The sequence below is a fragment of the Pollachius pollachius genome, assembly GCF_949987615.1.
Source record: "Pollachius pollachius genome assembly, chromosome: 7".
Lineage (NCBI taxonomy): Eukaryota > Metazoa > Chordata > Actinopteri > Gadiformes > Gadidae > Pollachius > Pollachius pollachius.
In genome coordinates, this window is record NC_136940.1 from 9,568,139 (window position 1) to 9,589,219 (window position 21,081).

General features: G+C 44.3%; 2 protein-coding genes across 2 annotated transcripts in view; one reads left to right on the forward strand and one right to left on the reverse strand.

Moving 5' to 3' along the window:
• Nucleotides 1–115: 115 nt before the first annotated feature.
• Nucleotides 116–8,493, reverse strand: anapc4 (anaphase promoting complex subunit 4). Its single transcript, XM_079740288.1, has 28 exons — nt 8,352–8,493; nt 7,762–7,886; nt 7,584–7,689; nt 7,139–7,271; nt 6,984–7,058; nt 6,825–6,851; nt 6,669–6,713; nt 6,391–6,475; nt 6,194–6,301; nt 5,622–5,792; nt 5,433–5,497; nt 4,863–4,905; nt 4,660–4,736; nt 4,348–4,448; nt 4,074–4,125; nt 3,938–3,993; nt 3,619–3,665; nt 3,478–3,534; nt 3,280–3,336; nt 3,095–3,188; nt 2,455–2,552; nt 2,208–2,269; nt 2,067–2,105; nt 1,879–1,980; nt 1,513–1,599; nt 1,230–1,400; nt 941–1,064; nt 116–420 (listed from the first exon to the last, which is right to left on the reverse strand). Exons 2-28 carry the CDS (start codon nt 7,867–7,869, stop codon nt 163–165), a joined length of 2,448 nt encoding a protein of 815 aa, XP_079596414.1. The 5' UTR covers nt 7,870–7,886; nt 8,352–8,493; the 3' UTR covers nt 116–162.
• Nucleotides 8,494–13,238: 4,745 nt separating this feature from the next.
• Nucleotides 13,239–21,081, forward strand: part of palld (palladin, cytoskeletal associated protein) — a gene marked incomplete at its 5' end in the record, with an annotated part of 46,885 nt that continues 39,042 nt past the window's right edge. The window contains one exon of the mRNA XM_079740429.1: nt 13,239–13,888. Coding sequence (XP_079596555.1) covers nt 13,239–13,888 — 650 coding nt within the window. The remainder of the gene's footprint in view (nt 13,889–21,081) is intronic.

The window sequence follows — 21,081 nt, forward strand, 5'->3', positions numbered from 1 at the left end:
TAGAATATACATATGACAAGCAAATTGCACACATTCTTACAATACATTTATTACATAATGGTATTCCCTTTACATTAAACAACAGTCTACTTTTCGGACTGAATGGGAACAAGGAGCATCAAAAAAAGGCACCTGATTTACAAAATCGAATTCAGATAAATCCTAAACCAGCTCCAGCTCCTCCTGTGACTCCAGGTGTGTCTCCACATCCTCCATTGGCTCTTTGGCCTCTGCTCCACTCTCAGGCCCGCTGTCCGGCCGTCTCCCATCCCCGTCGTCTTCCCTGTCCCCCTGGCTATTCATGGACGCGTCCAGCACGTCCTGGTCAGTGCTGGCCTTCTGGGAGTCACCTCCTTCCTCGTCCTCTTCATCCTCAACGTCCATCTCGAACATCCTCACGTGCCTCAGGTTGGCACTCAGCTGGAGGAGGAGAGGAAGAGCTACAGGTCAAGGTTCCATTTTAAGTTTCCATCTCAAAAGATTTTAGCTACACCAACTGCAACATCTGACTTGAACAGTCGCCAGGACTCAGCTTTTCCCAACCGTTGACTCAGAACCCCTTCTTCACCTGGTCTACTCCCTTTATTTGCCGTCAATACTTCTAAAACAAATACCCCTAATTTCTATTTAAAACAGCAAACCAGACATGTTAAACTGAACCTGATGCTAGAGAAAGATGTGAGATACTGTAGGAGTCCTTTACTATTTGCTTCTTAGTCATGTATATCACCTGTATCCAAAGCAACTTACAGGGAACATTTAGATACATGTCATTAAGGAGCAAACAGGAGCAAGGCATCATGCTCAAGGATGCCTACAGGTATGTAAGTTGCAGACATTGGTGACCAAGAACCTTTTGTCCAGGAGTCAAACATCCTAGCCTACTAGACTAACAAGCCCCGTATAAATTGAGAGACGAGGGTGTTCTCTTCCAACTTACCACACAGGCCACCTTGCGGATCCCGTTGACGGCCACAAACTGGGCCTTCATGTTCTCCAGGATCCTCCACTGGTTCTCCAGTACCAGAGCCTGGCTTGGAACAGATCCGCTCTGCTGGTCCAGCCTGGCGGTACAGGAAACATGGTTACATGTCACCAGGGTTCAGTCCAGTCTCCATGGTTACGCCCAAACTTCATGGCTACGCCCTGTCCATTGTTAAAAACTTTAGCTGTGCTATGATTGATCCCACGATGGCAACATTTGCTCTTACATGCACACCCACACACACCTGAGGGCAGGGTCCCAGTTGAACTCGTTCTGACAGCTGTGGGCAGAGCCAAGAGGAAGTTGAGCCAAGACACGCCCCCTGTCTTCCTCCCCCTCTGGTGCACACAGGACCACGGTCAGCATCTCGTCGTCATAGAAACGGGCATCCAGGCAGCTGTACACACAGTCAGGCCTGAAGAGGATGAAACTTGTATTTAGAGTTGAGAGAGAGAAAAAGAAAGTGTTTCCTTGTGAATCTGTGTTTATAGACGTATGCTTGATGAAGGAGAGAGGGGCGAACTAACTGGGCGTCGGCTGGTCCGCCGTTGTGTTGAAGGCCCGCACTGAGGATGTTACTGAGGTCCACAGACACCACGCTGTTGGCCACGGGTCTTTTGGGAGAGAGACATATGTAGAGACAGACCGTTACACAGATACAGACCGACAGTTATATACGCAGATAACGACTGACAGAGGGGCAAAGAATGATAAATAGAAAAGCTAAACCAGTTTATGATGCACAGATACAGAGAGTTATACACACAAATGGAAAGAAAGAAACAGACACACACATGCTTGTGTACATACAGAGAAACAAACTGATTCTCTTAGACAGGCAGAAAGATAGAATGGGAGACATGCCGTCCACACAGACAGCATCTGCATGCTACCTGTAGGGGTCTGTAGCCCTCCTCAGCATGTAGAGCTTACAGGGGGAACCCTCCGGCATGGTGAACACCACATAGTGCATGTTGGCCTTCTTGTCGTTCCACCTGTTGACAAACAAACGTTAGCACACGCCTCCCAACAACATTGTCCATAGTGAGATCACATGACATGGCCTGGTGCTGCTACGTACTGTGATGGAAGTTCAAAGAGTCGAGGAGTGTTTTCAGAGCTGCAGAGAAGCAAAAAGTAACAATCATTCGTTCAGATAATGTAAACAACAGCACATGTCGTACCGACATTTTTTATAAAAAATATAAAAGTAAGTCCACACCTCTCTGGAACTGTGTAGAGGGGCATGAAGACTGCCTGTTTCACAGATTTCCCAATGACTTCCTGCGACAAATACAGACTGTTAACGTGGAATATAGACAACAGTTCATATATAAAATATAGTACATTGTTGTAACCAACTGACTGTATTAGCCAACCTGTACTGGTGCCATACATAATGGCATCATTCTTTATTCATACAGCAAATAGTAAATGTCCTTTTAAACACAGGGGCTTTTAGATCTTACCGCTGGGTTCTGCAGGCAGCCTTCGATCACTCCCTCCATCATCCGCTTGACGAAGTGGAGAGACTTGTTGGGGTAGGAGGGGAACAGCAGGGGACTCTCTGCGCACGTGCACACATGCACACACACACACACACACACACACACACACACACTTTGAGCGGGGGGGTACACACCAAGACCAAAGACACCAATGATACCTCTTTTCCACCAACATGAAACGGGTTCCGTTCCGGTTCACGCAAACAATTCTGAACCATTTGGAGCATTATTTACCGTATCCTCAATAATTTAATTGGAATTATAACCTGAAAAGTTAGCTCCCGACTGGAACCAAAAAATAGAAGGTTTTCCCAGACCTGAAGTGCAAGCCTTGACTACATCAATGGGCGTGTCGTAAATAGAGGATGGAAAAAACGGTGTGCTATGACTGTTTGCTTCAGGTGTGCACTGATACATCCTTGATAACAATGGTCCTGCTCAAGACTGGTGGAACAAGATGGCTTGATTTTCTAGATAGCACCAAGGGTCCAAGAATCCAGAACAGAACCGGTTCAAGAAACAGAGCTGATTTGGTGGAAAAGGGCTAAGAGAGGTGCATGTTTTATGAATCATGTTTTATGAACCTCATCTCCCAGGGTACCTTTCAGGTGGCTGCTCTCCTGTAGGAACCTGAGCCACTGGTTTCCTTTGGTGTTGGGCGGAGACACTAGGTCATCGTCTTCGTCTTTAAGATACTGTACGAGACAAACCTTATAGTGAGACACTGGTCCTAGTAGCTCCAACACTATGAGCACTACCACAAAGCAAATTCAAGAGGATCCTTACCTGGCCCACTCGCTCCACGTTAAAGTACTTCCCTTTACGGTCGAAAAGCTCTTCATTCTGTCAAATAACGCAATACTTCATAATTACTATTAATTTGTAAACAGTTACAAATAGATTATGTCACTGATTCCAGGGATATCCCATCACAATTTGAAGAACACAATGTCACATATCACAGGGCCATGTGGTTACTCTCACCTCGCTGAAATGCTCAGAGAGGAAGTCCGCCACGAACGAGATGTCCTTCTGTGTCATCTAAGAGAGTTCAAATGTACAACAAGGCATAAGAGATCTGGTTCTGTGTTCAATGTTCTAGACGGGGAGCAGTTCGGTTCTCACCTTGTTGAGCTCCGGGGGAACGTGCTCCTCACACATCCTCAGCATCGCTGCAGGGAAATAAGGGCAACGCAACCACACGCCTGTGAGTTCACACCCGCCTCAAAGCCATTGAAGAGATGCAACGTGCACGGATTCAAATCGATGGGAGTTATATTCAAAATATTATATGCTTCGTTCTGTGCATTTAAGAATATCCTGGATGATTCTCTCTACTATCCCGTCTACCTTTAATGTGGAAGATGAATGTGATTTAGACATGCTTTTTGGACACACTCAACCCCATTATCATAGATAACAATAAAAACATTTAGACTCTTACCCACATACAGCCAGCGAAAGAAGGCCTTGAAGTTCTTCATACTTTTGTCAATCACTCTGTGTGGAGAAACAAACTTGGTTACAACAGAATAAATATGTACATGGACACTATAGATGGAGAAATCAATGCAACTCACTGGAGCAGTTCATTAGCTTTCAGAGAGAAGGAGCCCACAGCGGTGATGGCATCTAAAAACAGGAAGAAGGAAAACCCATTCAGATCAATGTGACATTAAGATATCTAATGATTTTATTAATGGTTTTGCTTCTACTTAAGTTCTGTTATGGTTGTTCTTGCCGTGATAAGTTTGGTAGCGGATGTGCAAGAGCCAAGTATACAGTACTGTAGTATTTGTTTCTAGTAGTGATTCTCCTTGTTGTTATGGGTTCTAGTGGTGATGTGTTCGGTACCTTCTATAGCAGCTGCATTAAGACCCAGGGGCTCAAACTTGTGTTTCCACAGACACATCCCTCTGACCTCACTGAGGTGGTACAGCAGAGCCTCAGAACCACTAGAGATAGAGAGTAAATCATTCATACAAGCGTAAGGTTTACCAGTTAATTGTATTTGCCCAGCCCCTTAAATCACAGCTACAGTCTCACAGGGCTTCACTGGCCACATTATACTACAAACCACTAACCCCCGGCCTCTAAGGAGAAGGAAAAATCCCCTCAAACCCCGATGAACTGCTGTAGTGAACTGCTGTAGTGAGAGACAATTACCTCTGCAGGTGGCTGATGACCAGCTTCTGTATGCTGCTATAGGACGACTCTATGGACTGGCCAAGCTTCTTCAGACCCTAGTTTGACAATCAACAGACCAGGTAATAGATATTAACTACTGATATAAAGTACTGTACTGGGCTGGATTTACACACATTATGTATATGGTGTGCATTATGCATGCATTCACACCTCTCTCTTACCTTGACTGTGAGCTGGTTCATAAGCAGGGCCTGTAATTCAGGGCTGCACACAAATACAGTTTGAATATGTATATCAAGGGTAAAGACACACAAACGTAACTGGCTGGCTGAAAAGCAGGGCACAAAAGGGGCTAAGTCGCACCCACCTCATGGGTCATGCCCTAGAAACTGAAAAGTTGTGTGGGTTTAAACAGAGCTAATCTAAAAAAATATTTGATTTTAATCTGAATCCGGTCAACATTATTTACCTAGTGAAATTGCATACAGCAACTTAGATTTTTGAGCGTTTGTACCACAGTTGTACCCACGATAATTTTTTTTTATCAAAACACACAACAGCAACTGCTGTCCTCTACAGGAAATTATAGATACTGCATCCTAAAATATTGACAGCTGAGATTGCGCATCAATGCTGTATGAGGGAATCATTAATCAAAGGTGATGATGAAAATAATTCAGAGCTAATGACAACATATAATTCGGATGTCATGAATCAAAGATAACAAGGGATAAAAATAAATCTGAGATAATGAGGAAATAATGAATGATTACAAAGGTCATGATTCTCACCTGGACTGCCCCCACAGTAACAGCTCTAGGAACTCGTCCTGCACCTGTGTGTTGGTGTTCTTCTCCTACAAAGAAGCAAACAACACACTCATATGGTTCAGTAAGCAGGTCAACGTAAAGATTTGCTCTCCGTCTACACAGCAGCTCATTGAAACTGAAGAAACGTAACGTTCAAGACGTGCTGTCCACCTGAACAAACTTGGTGAGGCGCAGGTCCATCTGCATGAGGATCTCCTCCCAGGCCTCACACATGCAGGTGAGTGAGAGACGCAGGTACTGCAGCAGCGTGGAGATGTGGCTGAACTTCCTGGCCATCCTGGTAACCTCGGGCAGACAGTCCGACAGCAGCCCCGTGTCCAGCTGATCGAGCACAAGAACACGCACACACACAAGACATGGTCAATGTGTGCCCAGCCTTATCACTGAGAATTATGACTGAGGTTATCACTGCTATTACGTGCACTAGATTAATCATTCTACATAAATAAATCTACATTAGAGTGATTAAATACCACAATAAAACATCTGCATTATTGTAGTGCATTATAAACAAAGACTACCATTATATCTTGTATGTATTGTATGCTCTGTGTTTATTTATTTATATTAGTCTTTTTTCAGCAAAATATTTGACGTCTCTTTTCTGTTCTTCCATAGCCGATACTCTCCTTCCTTTCTACTGGGGGATCAATACATTATTATGTGAGGTTATATTATATTATGGGATGTTATTTTAACTGCAGGAGGAGCTTTTACACCACCTGGACATAGCAGATCTCTGGGTTGTTGTCCACGGACCGGACCTCCGTGATGACCGACAGGGACTTGAGGTCCGTGGAAAGACTGAGGCTGCGGCAGCTTCCGGGGACCTGAGCACAGCAGCAGTGTGAGACAGACCCAGAGGCCCACACGAGGAGATGGGACTTACCAAATGAGAATGAAGGTAGAGATCCCTCACCTTGTCGAGTGTTGCGATCCGGTACATTCCGTAAGCATAGAGCTCCACGCAGCCGGAGGCTCCGCCCACCACCAGGATGTTGAGTCTGCAAAGGAGGAGTAGGGGGAAGGGGGGTAGGAAGTTCAACATCAGTCCAACTGAGTAGGTGATATTCAAGTTCAAGCTGTTGGTTTGGTTTTAGGAGAGCGTTATAAGAACACATTAAACTGGCAGTTTTGCACTAAAACCCTATTAACAAAGTTTAATTTGGATTAACCAGAAGTTTTGCCACAGCGTACCTGACGTCACCCAGCAGGTTCAGGATCTCATCAGATTTCTCCTCGCTAAAATAGATGAACCCAAAATGACATACAGTTATGATGCAGGAATATTTCCCATTTGATTGATTGAAACTGATGTAACTTGTGCTGTGAAAGCATTAACCTTTTGCATACCTGAATATATTTGATGTTGTACTGTAACTGGGATGGGGAAGGGGAGCAGAAGTATGTTTTAGTGTATTTGGTATACAAGGTGCTCTTATCTTGTTGGTGAATACTCATACTGACAACATTTAATACAATTTATGTATTTGTAGTTTGATCTCCAATTACCTTTTTGGAAGTGCTGGTAATTTAGGAAGAAAAAGTTTGGATTCATCTTCAGAGTTGTAGAAGGAACTGAGGACACTGGAAGACATGGGCCAGGTGTTAGTGTAAATAACAACCTATATATCTATGGTCTATTAACGGAGGCTTGTGGTGTCTACCTGCCCTCCTCCACCACCTCCATCCAGGTCATGCAGGAAACGGCATTCTCAACGGTGAACAGGTGGAGAATCTCTGCCTTCTCCACATCACACAGGACAACCTGCTTGGTGTCCCCCAGGGCAAATGCCAGGACTGTGGGACAGAGGGGCCACATTGACAGTGAGGTTACATGACAATAGGGCAGGAAGAGAGAACAGGTGGTTTGGTAAGGGCAGGTTGGATCTGCCTACTGATCAGGGTTCTAACCAGCTGGTTGTAGAATTGTGTGGTTGATGAGTTGTGGATAAATTGTGTGCCTGCATGTGTGAACAAATGCGAGGAATTCCTCGATGTGCTTCTGGTTGATCCTATGAACTGCCATTTATGATGAATAAACAAAATAAATAGATGGAAATAAATTGCTACATTTCTTAGAAATCTTTAAACTGAATCCAAGTTCCTTACTCTTGCCGTCGGGCCTCCAGGCCAGAGCAGTGATCTCCTTTCCTGTGTGCTCTGTGGCTGGGAGGCTCCACACTCTGTGGAAGTTGGCCAGCCGATGTAACAAAAGCTAGAGAGAAGACATTTATTAAACTACTAACAACGATGACATTCTTTCTAGAGAACTAGGCATTAGACCTACTTCTCCAGATGTGTTGGCAAGGGCGATGAGATCTCTTTTGGGGGACCATGCCATGCAAAGCACGGGGTTGGGGAGCTGCTTTTCCCCAACTTGCCGAAACGCAGGCATCGTTCCGGCTGGGAATTCTAAAGGAAAATGACATGTGCATTTTACATGAGACAACCTAACAACCACATATAGCATACAACCGTATATTTTTGCTTCAGCATTGTTTACTATTTTTCCGGTCTCTATGTTATAATCCACGACCAATCAGTATATTGCTCCATTGAATAGTCGGTAATAAGCGAGCTTATAAAGACCTGACAGTATTTTTTGCGTCAACGCAGACTACTGTTAGTTCAAAATAGAGCTCTTAATAACACAGGAACTACTTATATTTTACCGCATAGTTGGTCAGCATACCTTGAATCTGTCACAAAACCTTGAATCTTAAGCGCGTAATGTCTGAAGCTCTATTAACTTACATAAACACCATTAAATCAAAAGTTTAGGTTGATAAACCTCAATCTGACAGCCCTGCCTACTTTCATGCTAACGTCCACACACTGCTAATTCAGCTAGAAAACCAGGAGAAATCTGTATCTTACCACGGCCAAAATACAACTGAAGACAGAATAGAGGGGATTTGAATTAACTAAATCTAGCCTGCGAACTAAATACGAAAGATGTTCATCTTGATTGGACACTTTGTTTTCACAATTCCGCGGACAGCGCCATCTTTAACCCTCGACCAATGGCTGTAGAGAAACGGAAAGCAGAACGGACAAACATAACCAGGACACCAGAGCGTATAAATCCCTACGACGGTATTAAACTCATTCCATAATAATAAATGAGTTACAAAAACATAATATTCAAGTCCCAGAGGATTAGACAAAAACAAATATTAATATTATTTTGGTACTATATTTACTTATATTGTGATATTAAGTCATAAGGGACACATCCCTTATGTCTAAATATATGTGTTGTGTGTGTGTGTGTGTGTGTGTGTGTGTGTGTGTGTGTGTGTGTGTGTGTGTGTGTGTGTGTGTGTGTGTGTGTGTGTGTGTGCTTGTGTGTGCGTGTCTGCACGAGCACATGTCTGATTGTCTCTATGTGTGTGTGGGTGTATGTCTCAGTGTGTCTGTGTGTGAGTCTCCGGTATTTATCTGTATCAGTAGATAACTGTAGAGCCAGAATAGCAGTGAGAGAGTGATAGGAGGCCATAAATAGACTAAGTGTTGCAGTGAGAGTCAGCTCATCTGTGCACCTCTCAACCGCTGGCCGGCCACTATAGTTATTAACATCAAATTGACTGACCATTGCACTTTGTTGTTCTTAGCACTAATGTTGAATTCATAATGTTGGTTGACATGAGCTATCTCTGTATCTTGAGTCTTAACAAATTTCACATTTCGACATTTAGGGCATTTGGCAGACGCTTTTATCCAGCGACTTACAATAAGTCAATTTGTCAGAAGAAGGTGAATCAATAAATCGCTGTCGGTACAGTAAGGATGTTCATATAACCAAGTGCAAGCACTAACAATCGCTAGGTTAACCCATTCCCCGTACGCGATTGCAATTGTTTATGATTCATTCTCAGCCTCACTTGTACGTCACTATAAATTAAGGCGTCTGCTTCATACGTGAATGTAAATACCACAACAACTGACATTTAATAACATACTGTAACAGCCATAACACAATGTAATGCAATTTAAATAGAGTCTTCTTATCATTCTTGAGAGGATAGGAATCAACCTTTTTTAATACTTTAGTATTAGTACTTGATCCGGATGGTTGCAGTTGGTGTCTAGCATAGGGGGAATGCAGATAGCAGCTCAGCGCTAACCCTGAGGTCAGGACCTCCTGTCAAAGAGCTAAAGTGAGAACATGCTCCCCTCCAAGTAAAGACACCTTCCCCACTAAATACCATGATCTGTGTTAGAACAGCCGAAATTCCCTCTCCCATTTTTATTGACGTGGTTGCGGAGAGGCAGGAACATTGATACAGCTTATGTGGCATTGCCCCTCAGTAAAGAGTTTTTGGAAATATGTGATCTGTAACTTGTCTTCTATTCTGAAAGTGAAAATACCTCTGCCCACTAATTTGCCTTTTAGGCAGTAGAGTAGAAAATATTGAGTCAACTCTTACGCAACACATTATAGCTTTTTGTCGGTTAAACGAATCATTATGATTAATTGGAAAGTACAGAAACCCAATGGCTTCAACACTGTTAATTGGTCAAAAGACTTTATGGATCTGCTGTCAATGGAAAGTGCAACCTCGGTCCTCAATGATCATCCGTGGGGATGAAGGTCCATGGATCTTTATAAGACTGTATTTGAGAACTGCGCATTTAAATGAATGTATTGAATATTATGGATCTGCACCCCCCCCCCCCCCCCCCCCCCCGTGTTGTACTGTGTATGGTTTTGTAATGTCCTGTGAGTTTTGTTATCTTATGATGTATGTATACAAGGTTTGTGATTGTTTTGTTTTGTGTTTAAGAAGAAAAAAAAACTATATATATATAAAAAAAAAAGAATAGCCGAAATTCTGGGCTAGCTGGACCATCTGCCAGTACTATAGTCACTACTGTCTCGTCCAATTATCACATTAGCAAGTAGCTGAATATTGCATGACCTACAATTGGATCATGTAATAGTGTAGGGGGCTTGACATGTGTCCATTTACACACAGGGTTTTGATGTTTGGAAAATCATGGTGTAGACTGTAATGAACCTGACACACACACATTCAGAAAACATAACAGATGCATTTACACAAAAACACATGTATTCACAAAAACATACCCATTCACTCTCATGAACATATAAAGACACACACACGCACACACACAGCAAACACACACAGATGCATTCACCCACCAACTCACACAAGCACAATCCAAAAAGTACACGCAAACAAACACGCATACACCCACACACAAAGGCATACACACACACACTGAGATATTACACAAGTGGCCTAATCCCCATATGCTACCTTTTCCCTCCCTCCCTCCCTCCCTCCCTCCCTCTCTCATTGCCTCCCTCACCCTCCCTCTCTCTCTCCATCGAAGTGTGACTCTCTGTGAAACCTGAGCTTGGCCCAAATATAGCCCCACACAGCGAGCCATCGGCCCAGGGACAGATGGGTCGGCAGGCCACCGACCAGACCACGCAGTCCAACGTCCGGACCTTCCGCTCTCTGTCCTCTCCGCCCCGGCTAACAGCAGCACCAGCACCACCATCAAATAAAATTAGAAGTAATAAAAAAAGAACAATCCTGGAAAAACGACATCAGGTGGAAGCGGTTAGATAAATCTCCCACCTTTAGGTGAGTTGCTCTGTACTTTCTTTCATATACTTTGACAGACATGTTTTGGGTAGGTGGTTAGCTTGCTAGGTGATTTTAGCCCAAACCTGTATTCACTTATAATTTATGATGTGCAATTTAAAAATATTACAGCATTTATGTTATGTTGGACTTATTTTTCTGAATTTTATTTTTAGAAAGGCAAAAATTGTATTTTATTTTCAGCTGTTTTTGTTAGCTTTCTACACAATATTTGTGAATTAAAATCTAAAATATACATTCACAGATTGTTATCGAATGCACATTCAATTCATTAGAGTTTATGTGTGTGAGCAAAAATAGAAGATGAGCCTGACTGACTGACTGGCTTAGTTTGCTGGGAGACCAACAGGCCGGCCACCACTCATTCAGTCAATGTTACTATTGAAATGGTTCCGCATTCACATTCACCGCATACTACTGTTCAGCTGGTTCACCTTTAGGAGATGTATAAACCTGTTAGTCGATCCATTGTGCCTCCAGTGTAGCCTTGATTCCCCACTGCATCTTGCTCTTCTGTGGCGTCTGACTGCCGTTCGCTGAAACGTACCCCGCGGGATTAAAAATAACAACAGCTGCTGAGCACAACGCCATCAGTGACACTCACCCTCCTATCTTAACCCCCATACAAACTCCCCCCCCCCCACCAGTACACATTGTACATGTCTGGCCCATGTACAATGTGTACTACTAAGCTGAGGTCTCTCAGTCACAAAGTATCACAAAGTACCATTCAACGTCTCAGTGTTTAAATGATACTAGCAGAGAGCTAATGATGTCCATCATCTTAATTATTCGAAGACAAAATCATAACCTCTTTGGGCATACACCATGTGTAAACCATATAAATGTATTACCTTCTGAAGAAAAACCTACCACAGTCAAACCTACCAGTGACTGTGGAAACAGTTACAAAGCATGAGAGTTCCAGACAGCATTGGAAAAGCGCCAATAGCCCTAGACCCTTGCTCAACACACACAGTCCAGTGTAGACCAGACCTGCTGCACTGTTGTTGCTGTGGCAGCATCAGCCGGTTGCCTAAGTTGTTATGAACTCTATGAGTCTGAATAGACACCAGCCAGTAGTTTAGTCAACAGGGCAGTGACTTCCAATGGAGGAACACATAATCGTCAATCATACCGTCCTACTTTCTCCCCCCATCCCCCCCATCTGATAACATTGGTATGTTCCAAGTTGTTCCCCTGGTTGTTGGGGTGATGTTTTGATTGTAATTCAAGCGGAAAGCTAGCCTTCACTGCAATGGATGTAAAAATACAATCCACAATACTATCTGTCTTACTGTTTTTGATCCATGGTCTTTGTTCTTTCTTGCTTTATTTTATCTACACCCACACACACACACCCCAAATGCTTTATGTTTGTGTTGAACTGTTGGAGTATGTTTGTGGTAAGTGAGTGCCTTTGTGTGTGTCGATTAGGATGAGGATGTGTTTGTGTTTGTCTACACGTTGTTTACAAGGGATGTGTCTGTATTTGCCTGTTGAGGGAGACTGTGTTGACTTGTTGTCAACACATAGTTGGGTGTGTGTGTGTGTTTTCGTTGCGTGATTTTGTTTACTGTGCGTTTGTGTTTACTGTTGTTTACTGTGGGCGTGTCTGTTTTGCAGGATGCAGGACGGGAGTTGGACTCAGCCCCTCCCATCTCTGCTGCAGAAGGACCATGCAGGGGGTGGGGCTTCTGACCTGGATGGGGGCGTGTTTTCTGAGGCGTCCTCCGACGGGGACCTCTACCTGGACCCTCCGTGCCAGCTGGACGCCGATGACGGGGACTTCGCCGACCTGACCGCCTTCCTCAGCGCGGATGAGATCAACCTCAGTCTGGATCTGGCCCGAGAGGCCTTCGGAGATGAGCCTGAAACGTCTCCCAAACCCACGCAAGAGGAGCCGGTTCTCCATGCTTCACACTCCATCCGCTCTCCCCCCTCCATCCCCTCTCCCCCCTCCATCCCCTCTCCCCCCTCCATCCCCTCTCCCCCCTCCATCCCCTCACCCCCCTCCATCCCCTCACCCCCCTCCATCCCCTCACCCCCCTCCATCCCCTCACCCCCCTCCATCCCCTCGCCCCCCTCCATCCCCTCGCCCCCCCCGATCCCCCCACTCCCTTCCATGCCCAAGTTTTCAATTCCCATCTCACCCCCCGACCACCAGACCAAAGCCTTCCTTCCGGATACCTCTGCTATGGCCTCCGCCAGCCAAAATATGCTCTTCAGCAGAACAACACCCACCTCCAGTGAGACGCCTCAGCCCTCGGCAGAGAAGTTTGTGTGCCACAGGTCCGTCGCTCCGGTGTACAAGCAGGATGGGCCCCGGCTGCTCCACCAGGGCCTCGAGCTCAGCGACCGCGTGCCCTCAGCCACTGAGTTTTGCAGCCGGGCCGCCTCCTTCATCGAGGAGCTGTCCTCGCTGTTCAAAGGCGCCCCCGGTCGCCCCGAGCAACCGTTGGGCGAGGAGGAGTCGTCCTCCCCGGACAGCGGATACCTGTCGCCGAGGAGCCAGCGGATGCCACCGGTGGGTGCCGTCTCTGTCCTGCCCCTGCCCCCTCAGCCTCCCGCCACCGCCGGGGGAGGCATGGAACAACAGGGACCCCCGGGCTCAGCTGAGCCTGTGGGGAACCAGACCTCTGGGGGGGGTCAGAACCAGAACGGACCCCTGTCCCCACCCGTCTTCACCCAGAAGCTGAAGAGCCAGGAGGTGTCAGAGGGAAGCCCCATTCAACTGGAGTGTCGAGTCGGGGGAAATCCACTGCCCTTAGTTCGGTAAGGTTCAACCTCTCATAAACTCAGATTAATGCCTTTTCTGGTCAGGTTTAGTATGGACTAGATTTAGAATAAGGCCTCTTAACCAGTTCTAGAGGTCGATCACGGACCTTAATGTAGCTGTTTCCACTCTCAGTTCATATTGGCCAATACTACCAAGGGGTCTCAGAGCAAGGCATTTGACTCCTAACAAGATGGACATTGGTTGTTAGTGAATATGTGTGTTTGGATATAGGTGTAATTGTAGTGATTAGTACATGTTCACACAGGAAATTAATACTTACTTGCTCTTTGTTTTCTAACAGTTTCATAGCCAATTATTTAATATAACTTTCATTAAAAATTAGTGATCTGGTTGACCAAAGCTTGGCAATGTTACTTACTACTTACAAATTGTTGTTGCTATACCACTGTGCTTGTGAGCTTTCTCTGTGATTATGGCCCACTTTCAGAGTACTTCACTTGACATATGCACCATGCATAATCTTTCATGTCATTGTACTGCATTAGCAGCAGGTTAATTCAGAGATAACTCGTCTCTGCTAGCATTATATCTGCCCATTGGGCCCTTTGCTGTCCCCCTGGAAGGAGGGATCCCTTCTTTAGGTTTCGTCCCTTGATCTTGGTGGTTTTTCCGTGTCCTTTAGAGGGCTGTGGGCTAGGGGGTGTGGTAAATTGACAGCCTGTCAAACCTTTTGAGACTGTAAGTGTGATTAAAGGGGTAACATCATGCATATTTTTTTAGAATATCACGTCGTACTGCTTCATACTGTTTCATACTGCTTGATTTTCGTGTTGTGGGTCTCAAGCATCTACTTCTTCTCTGAGAATATATCGCACAAAAGTTGGGCCATTGACAACAATGGTCCAGACTTTGCGTAGAATCAGTACTCTCTCAAATTAGAAAATAGTGGAGTGTGACTGGCTATACAAACAAAATCGACTTGAAATGGATTTGATATCAGCTAGCAACTTGCAACGAGCAACTTTCAGAACCCCTGAAGAGGTGATCTGGGTTCAGATCTGCGCTGTGTTGACACGTAGGCTTGCAGACCACCTGTCACAGTCACCAGGGGACTTCCAGACCTTATCCATGAGCTTTTGTCAATCCCATTCGCTGGCCAATCAGAAAACCAGACCACTGGGAGTTGAAGGAGTTTCAGTTGGGGATGTACCAACAGACACTACACAACCCCGTCCCTATCCCAAAACACACCCCACCTCTCGCACTCACGGTAATTCATACCAGTCCATCGGTAAAAATACCCCCCCCCTCCCCTCTCCTGTTTCCCGATGTATCCTTTTTAATACCAGGTCAACCTTTTTGCTGTTTACTACAAAGTCTTGCAATAACCAATCTAAGCACTTGGCAGTCTTATTTATAAATGACATTCCTATCCCTCTTTACGTCTCTCTCTCTCTGGGAACTCTTGGTTGAATGAAGTTTTATGTTATCCTATGTTTGGAGTTGATAAAAGATGCATTTTGAAATGGTTATGTAAGTTATGTTGGGAGGCTACAGGTTAAAGACCGGCCTTTGGGTGATGTTGTCCCTCTCCTGGGGGGCCATGGGGGGCGTGGGGGGGGGGAGCTCGTTCCTGAAAGTATTAATAGTTTCCAGGCCAACAGGAGCCTCGGTATGGAATGCTGGCAATGTCATGACCGGGAATTTTCCCCCTGTCAGGCCTTCTTCACACCTTCTTCACTGTAATGTAGGTAAAAATAAGTGTTTTTCACCCCAAGAGAGATACAATCAATGCCCAACTGGGACATAAATGCCTGCATGTGGACGAGGAAGCAGACAGACAAACTGAAGAAATTACAGCCTCTGTTTGTTCACGTCCAGTTTATTTATACAGCACCATTATCACAATTACACAGTCTCAATGGGCCCATATTTTACTAAACACTGCAAAACCCTACGCCCAGAAGGGAAAGCAAATATACTCCAGTACTCAAGCAGTTGGAAACGATAGAACCATTGAGAGGGAACTGATAGGAGCAACTTTTAGTTAAAAAGTAATATAGTCCTACAGTACAAATATAACAATTACAATTAAAACAATTAAATGAACCTTTTTAGCAAGGTGTTGCTAAAGTGTGCGGTTTAAAGTACATACTTCTTCTACCATGTGATCTGACAGTATGTGTACAGTAATCTACAATGTACAAATACAGATTTTCAACTTGCTCTTTTGTGATTCTGCAGGGACCTGTCGATGGAGAACCATAGAACAGATGATAACAATGATTCCACGTAAACAACAGTAGTCAATATTTCGGGGTAACAGCATGCTGTATCCTCCATGAACCCTAGAGGGCAGCAGGGCAGCATTCTCTTTCTAAACGAGACCGATCACTATCTAAATAGAGAAAACAGTCATGGGTCAGACATTATCTTTGGAGTATGAACATAACCATCTTCTGACTCCCTTCAGTCCTCAACGCACAGAGGTTAAATGTTTCAGAATAGTATTTTTAGTTTGGTGCTATACATGCAGGGAATGCAGTAACCTTTAGCAAAGCCATATTATATTTCCATTGTTGGAGCCAAAAGTAGTTCAGATGATAAACTGTCAACTAATCTTAGTAGCAGGGCAAAGGATTTACTGAAAGACATGATGCTTGTGTGTGTGTGTGTGTGTGTGTGTGTGCGTGCGTGCGTGCGTGCGTGCGTGCGTGCGTGGGTGTGTGTGTGTGTTTGTGGTCTATAAGACATTCTCTTTGTATTCATTATTTCTGGAAATACCCTTCAATAGTGGTTGATCCAATACACTGCGATGAGAACATGATGGTTATATAGTATGGGCTTCTACATACATGCTACTATTAAGTCATGAAGCAGATGTGTTTATCCACAATAACGTCATATAACGTGTACTTTCTTATGATGGACTTGCTCAAGGATGGCTACAGGTTAGCTTGCGGACACTGGGATTCAAACCTAGTCATTTTCAGCTGAGAGGCGAACACTGTTGCCACGACGCTAACCTCCTGCCCCCATAAATATGGGGGATAACTTGATGTAATGGTTGAGTAATAAAGAGGCGTCCTTCTCCACATCATAGGTCAGGTAACGAGCGTGGGACAGAGACTCAGCTATCCTCCTTCCCCTAGAGTTTTGTCGCGTTTAATGGCTGAGGAAGTTATTCTCCATTCAAATACTTCCCCCAGTCTTTAGTTTCTCATAAATTTTAATTTTAGAACTTGTAAAACCCACTTTCCGTGTTGAGCCTGAATACAAAAGGTCTATTACTGTTAAGACATGTGGGTTTGGGTTTCGCCTCACACTTTCTTTATGCATGCAAATGCGCACCTGTGTGTTTGAGTTTTGGTTGCGCTCTCTCTGCATGAGTTCTAGCCCTCAATCCGCCCCTGGAAAGCCTCTCCTGGCTCCTCCGGGCTGCCAGATTTTGCCACACCTCCTCACCGCCACCTTCATCCATAACGGAGGCCAGGAATCGATGGTTCTCTAGAGCCGCACTTGGCACAAGTACGCCTCTACAACAAGGCTGAAGATAGATAATATTACTACTTTTACATTTTATCATACCCAACATATTTTATACTGTAAATGCCTTTCTAGGATACATTGTCACCTGACAAACTCACATTTCCAGGTCAAATGCAAAAACATCTATTCACCATAATACCATTATCTACAATCAGAGTTGATCATGAACTGCCAAAGAAGGGAATATGACATGGCATCGTTCTTTCGTGCCTAAATAGTCATTTCTACTTTCAAATGAATGATGATTATGTAAATCGGTCTTAGGCTCTTCTAACATCAATTTCCAGTTATCACATTTCTATGGCTGTGCCAACGGAAAAGGTTCCCGACCCCTGATCCAGGATAATGACCCTTTGCTTAGGCTCTGCTGTCTTTTGTTGTTTTTTCTTAAGTGGTAAAGGCCAAATGTGTGGCTTAGAGCTGGGTGTAGCTACCGGTAGGTGTGGCTTGTGGTACAACGGGGGGTGTCATGCCGTGGGCCATGGTATGTGGAGTGCTTTGGCCGTGACCTGTTGTGGGCAAGGTCTGTTATGGTTCAAATCAAATTGTGGCCAGTGTTGGCTGTGGTCTGCAGTGTCCACGGCCATTTTGTAGAGGAAAAGGCCATACATTGCTTTGGGATGTGGACTTGTGTAGAGTAGTCTAGTGCACAGTATAGTGTGCTGTTGTGTAGGTTGTATTATAGTGGTGTGTTGTAGTGTAGTGAAGGGAAGTAATTTTTACTGAGACTGCTTCAACTTGGAGTGTGTTTCTTATAGTGATGTGTGTGTGTGGGTGTGACTGTGTGTGTGCGTGTGTGTGTGTGTGTGTCTGTGTGTGTGTGTGTGTGTGGGTGTGTCCATGTGTTGCTGTGTGTCCATGTGTATGGTGAATGAATGTTCATTCTTACTAGATTGACTAACAAGGCTTTTGACGCAAACAACCGCATGCATGAACATCTGAGAAATCCAATTTGTGTGTATGTGTATGTCTGTACGCTTGTGTGCATTTGTATTTATGTGGGTAAGAATTGTCCGTTCACATTTCGATGAGTGAGGTCTGAATCGAACGAGTTGTGTCTGATTCCTCACTCCTGACATGATTACAGTTCCAATCCATACAAGGAATTCCCTCGCCAAGACCCTCTAGGTGGTTATTTTAAGGTTATAGGGTCCTGATAATCCCTCCCTGCTTTAAATCTTTTGATGGAGCCAATGTGTGTTTGAGTTGGAGAACAACAAATGGTCGCTTGGTTTGAGCCAAACACACAAAAACCCCACTGCAATGAAATCCTGCAAACCTGTTTCTTAGGCTACTAGTCGACTTTAACATCAGATTGGTTAAACATACGCAAACACACACGCTATCACTCACACTATCACAGGATTATTATTTAACTTCACCTAAACTTTTTTAGATGAAACCTTAACCTAGTCTTTCCACAGGTAAAATTGTGCAACTCATTAACCTCTGAACTTTACATCCACAAATGTAAAGGTCTTACAAAGGGCTTCTCAAAAGGGCTAAAAAAGCCTCCTGGGTATCTATTGCCTTGACTCCCGGGCCAGCTCACAGGTTAGCTTAGTAACACTAGCCTCATCCTCAGCAAAAGTGACTGTTTGATGACTCATGACATAGCATAGCTGCTATGCTAATTGCTTGGCCTGAATTAACACATCCGCCCTTGTAAGCCTCAGACGAAACCGGGCTTGTTTGATCTCTACAGGAGAAGACGGAAAATGATTGGGAAAATGATCTGTGAGGAAAAAAGTAATGAAAAATTGGTCAGCTGTACACCGCGGTGACATCACAATGATGTCACAGTATCTCAATGAGCTCCCCTGAGTTATGCTAAGTTATGATCTGGGAGGAGTGGAGCAGGCCCTAATATACTTTAGTGGTTCTACACCGGCCCGTTTGGCAGTGTTGTAACATCTCATAGGTGGGGATGACTGAGTGACAGGGAGCCAAGTGGTCGGTTTATGGATTCTGTTGTGCAGATGTGAAGTTGTCAGTGTGACGCATAAGCTAGTTCACACATCACTGAAAGCCGTGTGTGTGTGTGTGTGTGTGTGTGTGTGTGTGTGTGTGTGTGTGTGTGTGTGTGTGTGTGTGTGTGTGTGTGTGTGTGTGTGTGTGTGTGTGTGTGTGTGTGTGTTTGTTTGTGTTTCATGCAATATAAACCAATGAAGCAATTCAATATAAACCAACATTTAATTTTTTTTGTCAAATAGTGATACATTTTTACATCAAAACGTGTGTTTGGTAACTAAATTGATTGTTGTTGAAATGAATGTCTGCATTTTGTGGTTTTATCTTAGTGTACCCAAAACCCATGAAGGATAGGCCCCTATAGACCTCTTCTTTCTCTGTCTCATGTCTGCCTCTGTGTCTGGCTGTCTGTCTTTCTGCCTGTAGTGTTTCATCAGCCTGTTCATGTCATTGATATTTTTGATATTGATCCTCTTTCTTAGATTTGTACAGATTCTTTAGCTGTTTTCATCTCCTGGTGCAACAAAGGTTTGATCTGACAGACATGACTTGCTAGGTTCTGTCATCCTGAGATTGGGAGGTCTTGTGGTTGAGGTGATCCTGAATCCCAGTGGGCTCGTCTCCACCTGGTGTGTGAGCAGGGGCTCCTCACCTGTGTCTGTAATCCAACTCCAGCTGATAAAACCTGCTCATTAGATTCAGCTTACCGTAATCTGTCTTTTGATGAGGTATCATGTGCAGATCTTTTTATTTTTCCCCATCGGTTGGAATTCCTGCCTGGCTGCCAGCAGTTTGATCCTCCTCAGCCCGGTTCACCTCGGTGTCTGCTAGAGGTTTGGGGTCGGCCTTACTAATTCAGAGGAATTTATAAGAGCTTTCTTTATACTCTTGGGAAAGAGTGTAAGAATCCACTGGCAATGTCAGGCTTCATTTTCAAGTTGGTTTTGTGAATGTGCTGTTTTGCTGGCTGGGTCTGTATTATGCTGCTCTGGGAATGAGTGTAAAGGAAGCCTGTTGTAGCAACAGTGAAGAAAAGTGGCTTGTCTTTCCCTTCGCATGATACTTCTGGACAGACTGACAGCGGTTGAACGGCATATTTATTTTCTCATCTATTGGTTGTTTCTTTGACTCTCTCTGTTCCTATCATATCCTACCCTACAAGGCCATGCTTTAGACAAGTTATTCTTTCGAAATGTTCGTCAGGAATAAGTGTTTTAGATTTCATGTATTTACAGTTATCTGTCAGCAATGTGACACCATGTTTCAAAGACCTGTCCTCCTTATGGTCTCAGGGTTCTTAAGTGTGGAGTCGGTCCTCGCAGGCTAATTTATAACCAGGCCATTCTTCACAGTGTATAGAGTCAGTCCTCTCATGGTAGTTTAAAACGATGTCAGTCCGCAAAGCGTAGAGAGTCAGTCCTTACAAGTTTAAAACAAGGCCGTTCTTCACAGTGAGGCGAGTCAGTCGAAGCTTGTTTAAAATGAGGCCGGTCGTTGCAGTAAAGAGTGTCAGTCCTCACAAGGTTGTTTAAAATAAGGTTGGTCTTAGCAGTGTAGAGTTGGTCCTCACAAGCTTGTTTAGAATAAGGTCATTCTTTGCAGTGTTGGGTCAGTCGTCACAAGCTTGTTTAATATAAGGTTGTTCTTTGCAATGTAGTGTCAGTCCTCATAAGCCTGTTTAAAATAAGTCTGGTCTTTACAGTCTAGA

What these genes read in the sequence shown, in the direction of transcription:
- anapc4 (XM_079740288.1), bottom strand. Translation starts at nt 7,869, where the DNA reads ATGCCTGCGTTTCGGCAAGTTGGGGAAAAGCAGCTCCCCAACCCCGTG. An exon ending in TTACCAGCACTTCCAAAAAG is followed by an intron (nt 6,852 to 6,983) that starts GTAATTGGAGAT and finishes TCCCCATCCCAG; the next exon opens with TTACAGTACAACATCAAATA. An exon ending in GGCGGACCAGCCGACGCCCA is followed by an intron (nt 1,401 to 1,512) that starts GTTAGTTCGCCC and finishes CATCCTCTTCAG; the next exon opens with GCCTGACTGTGTGTACAGCT.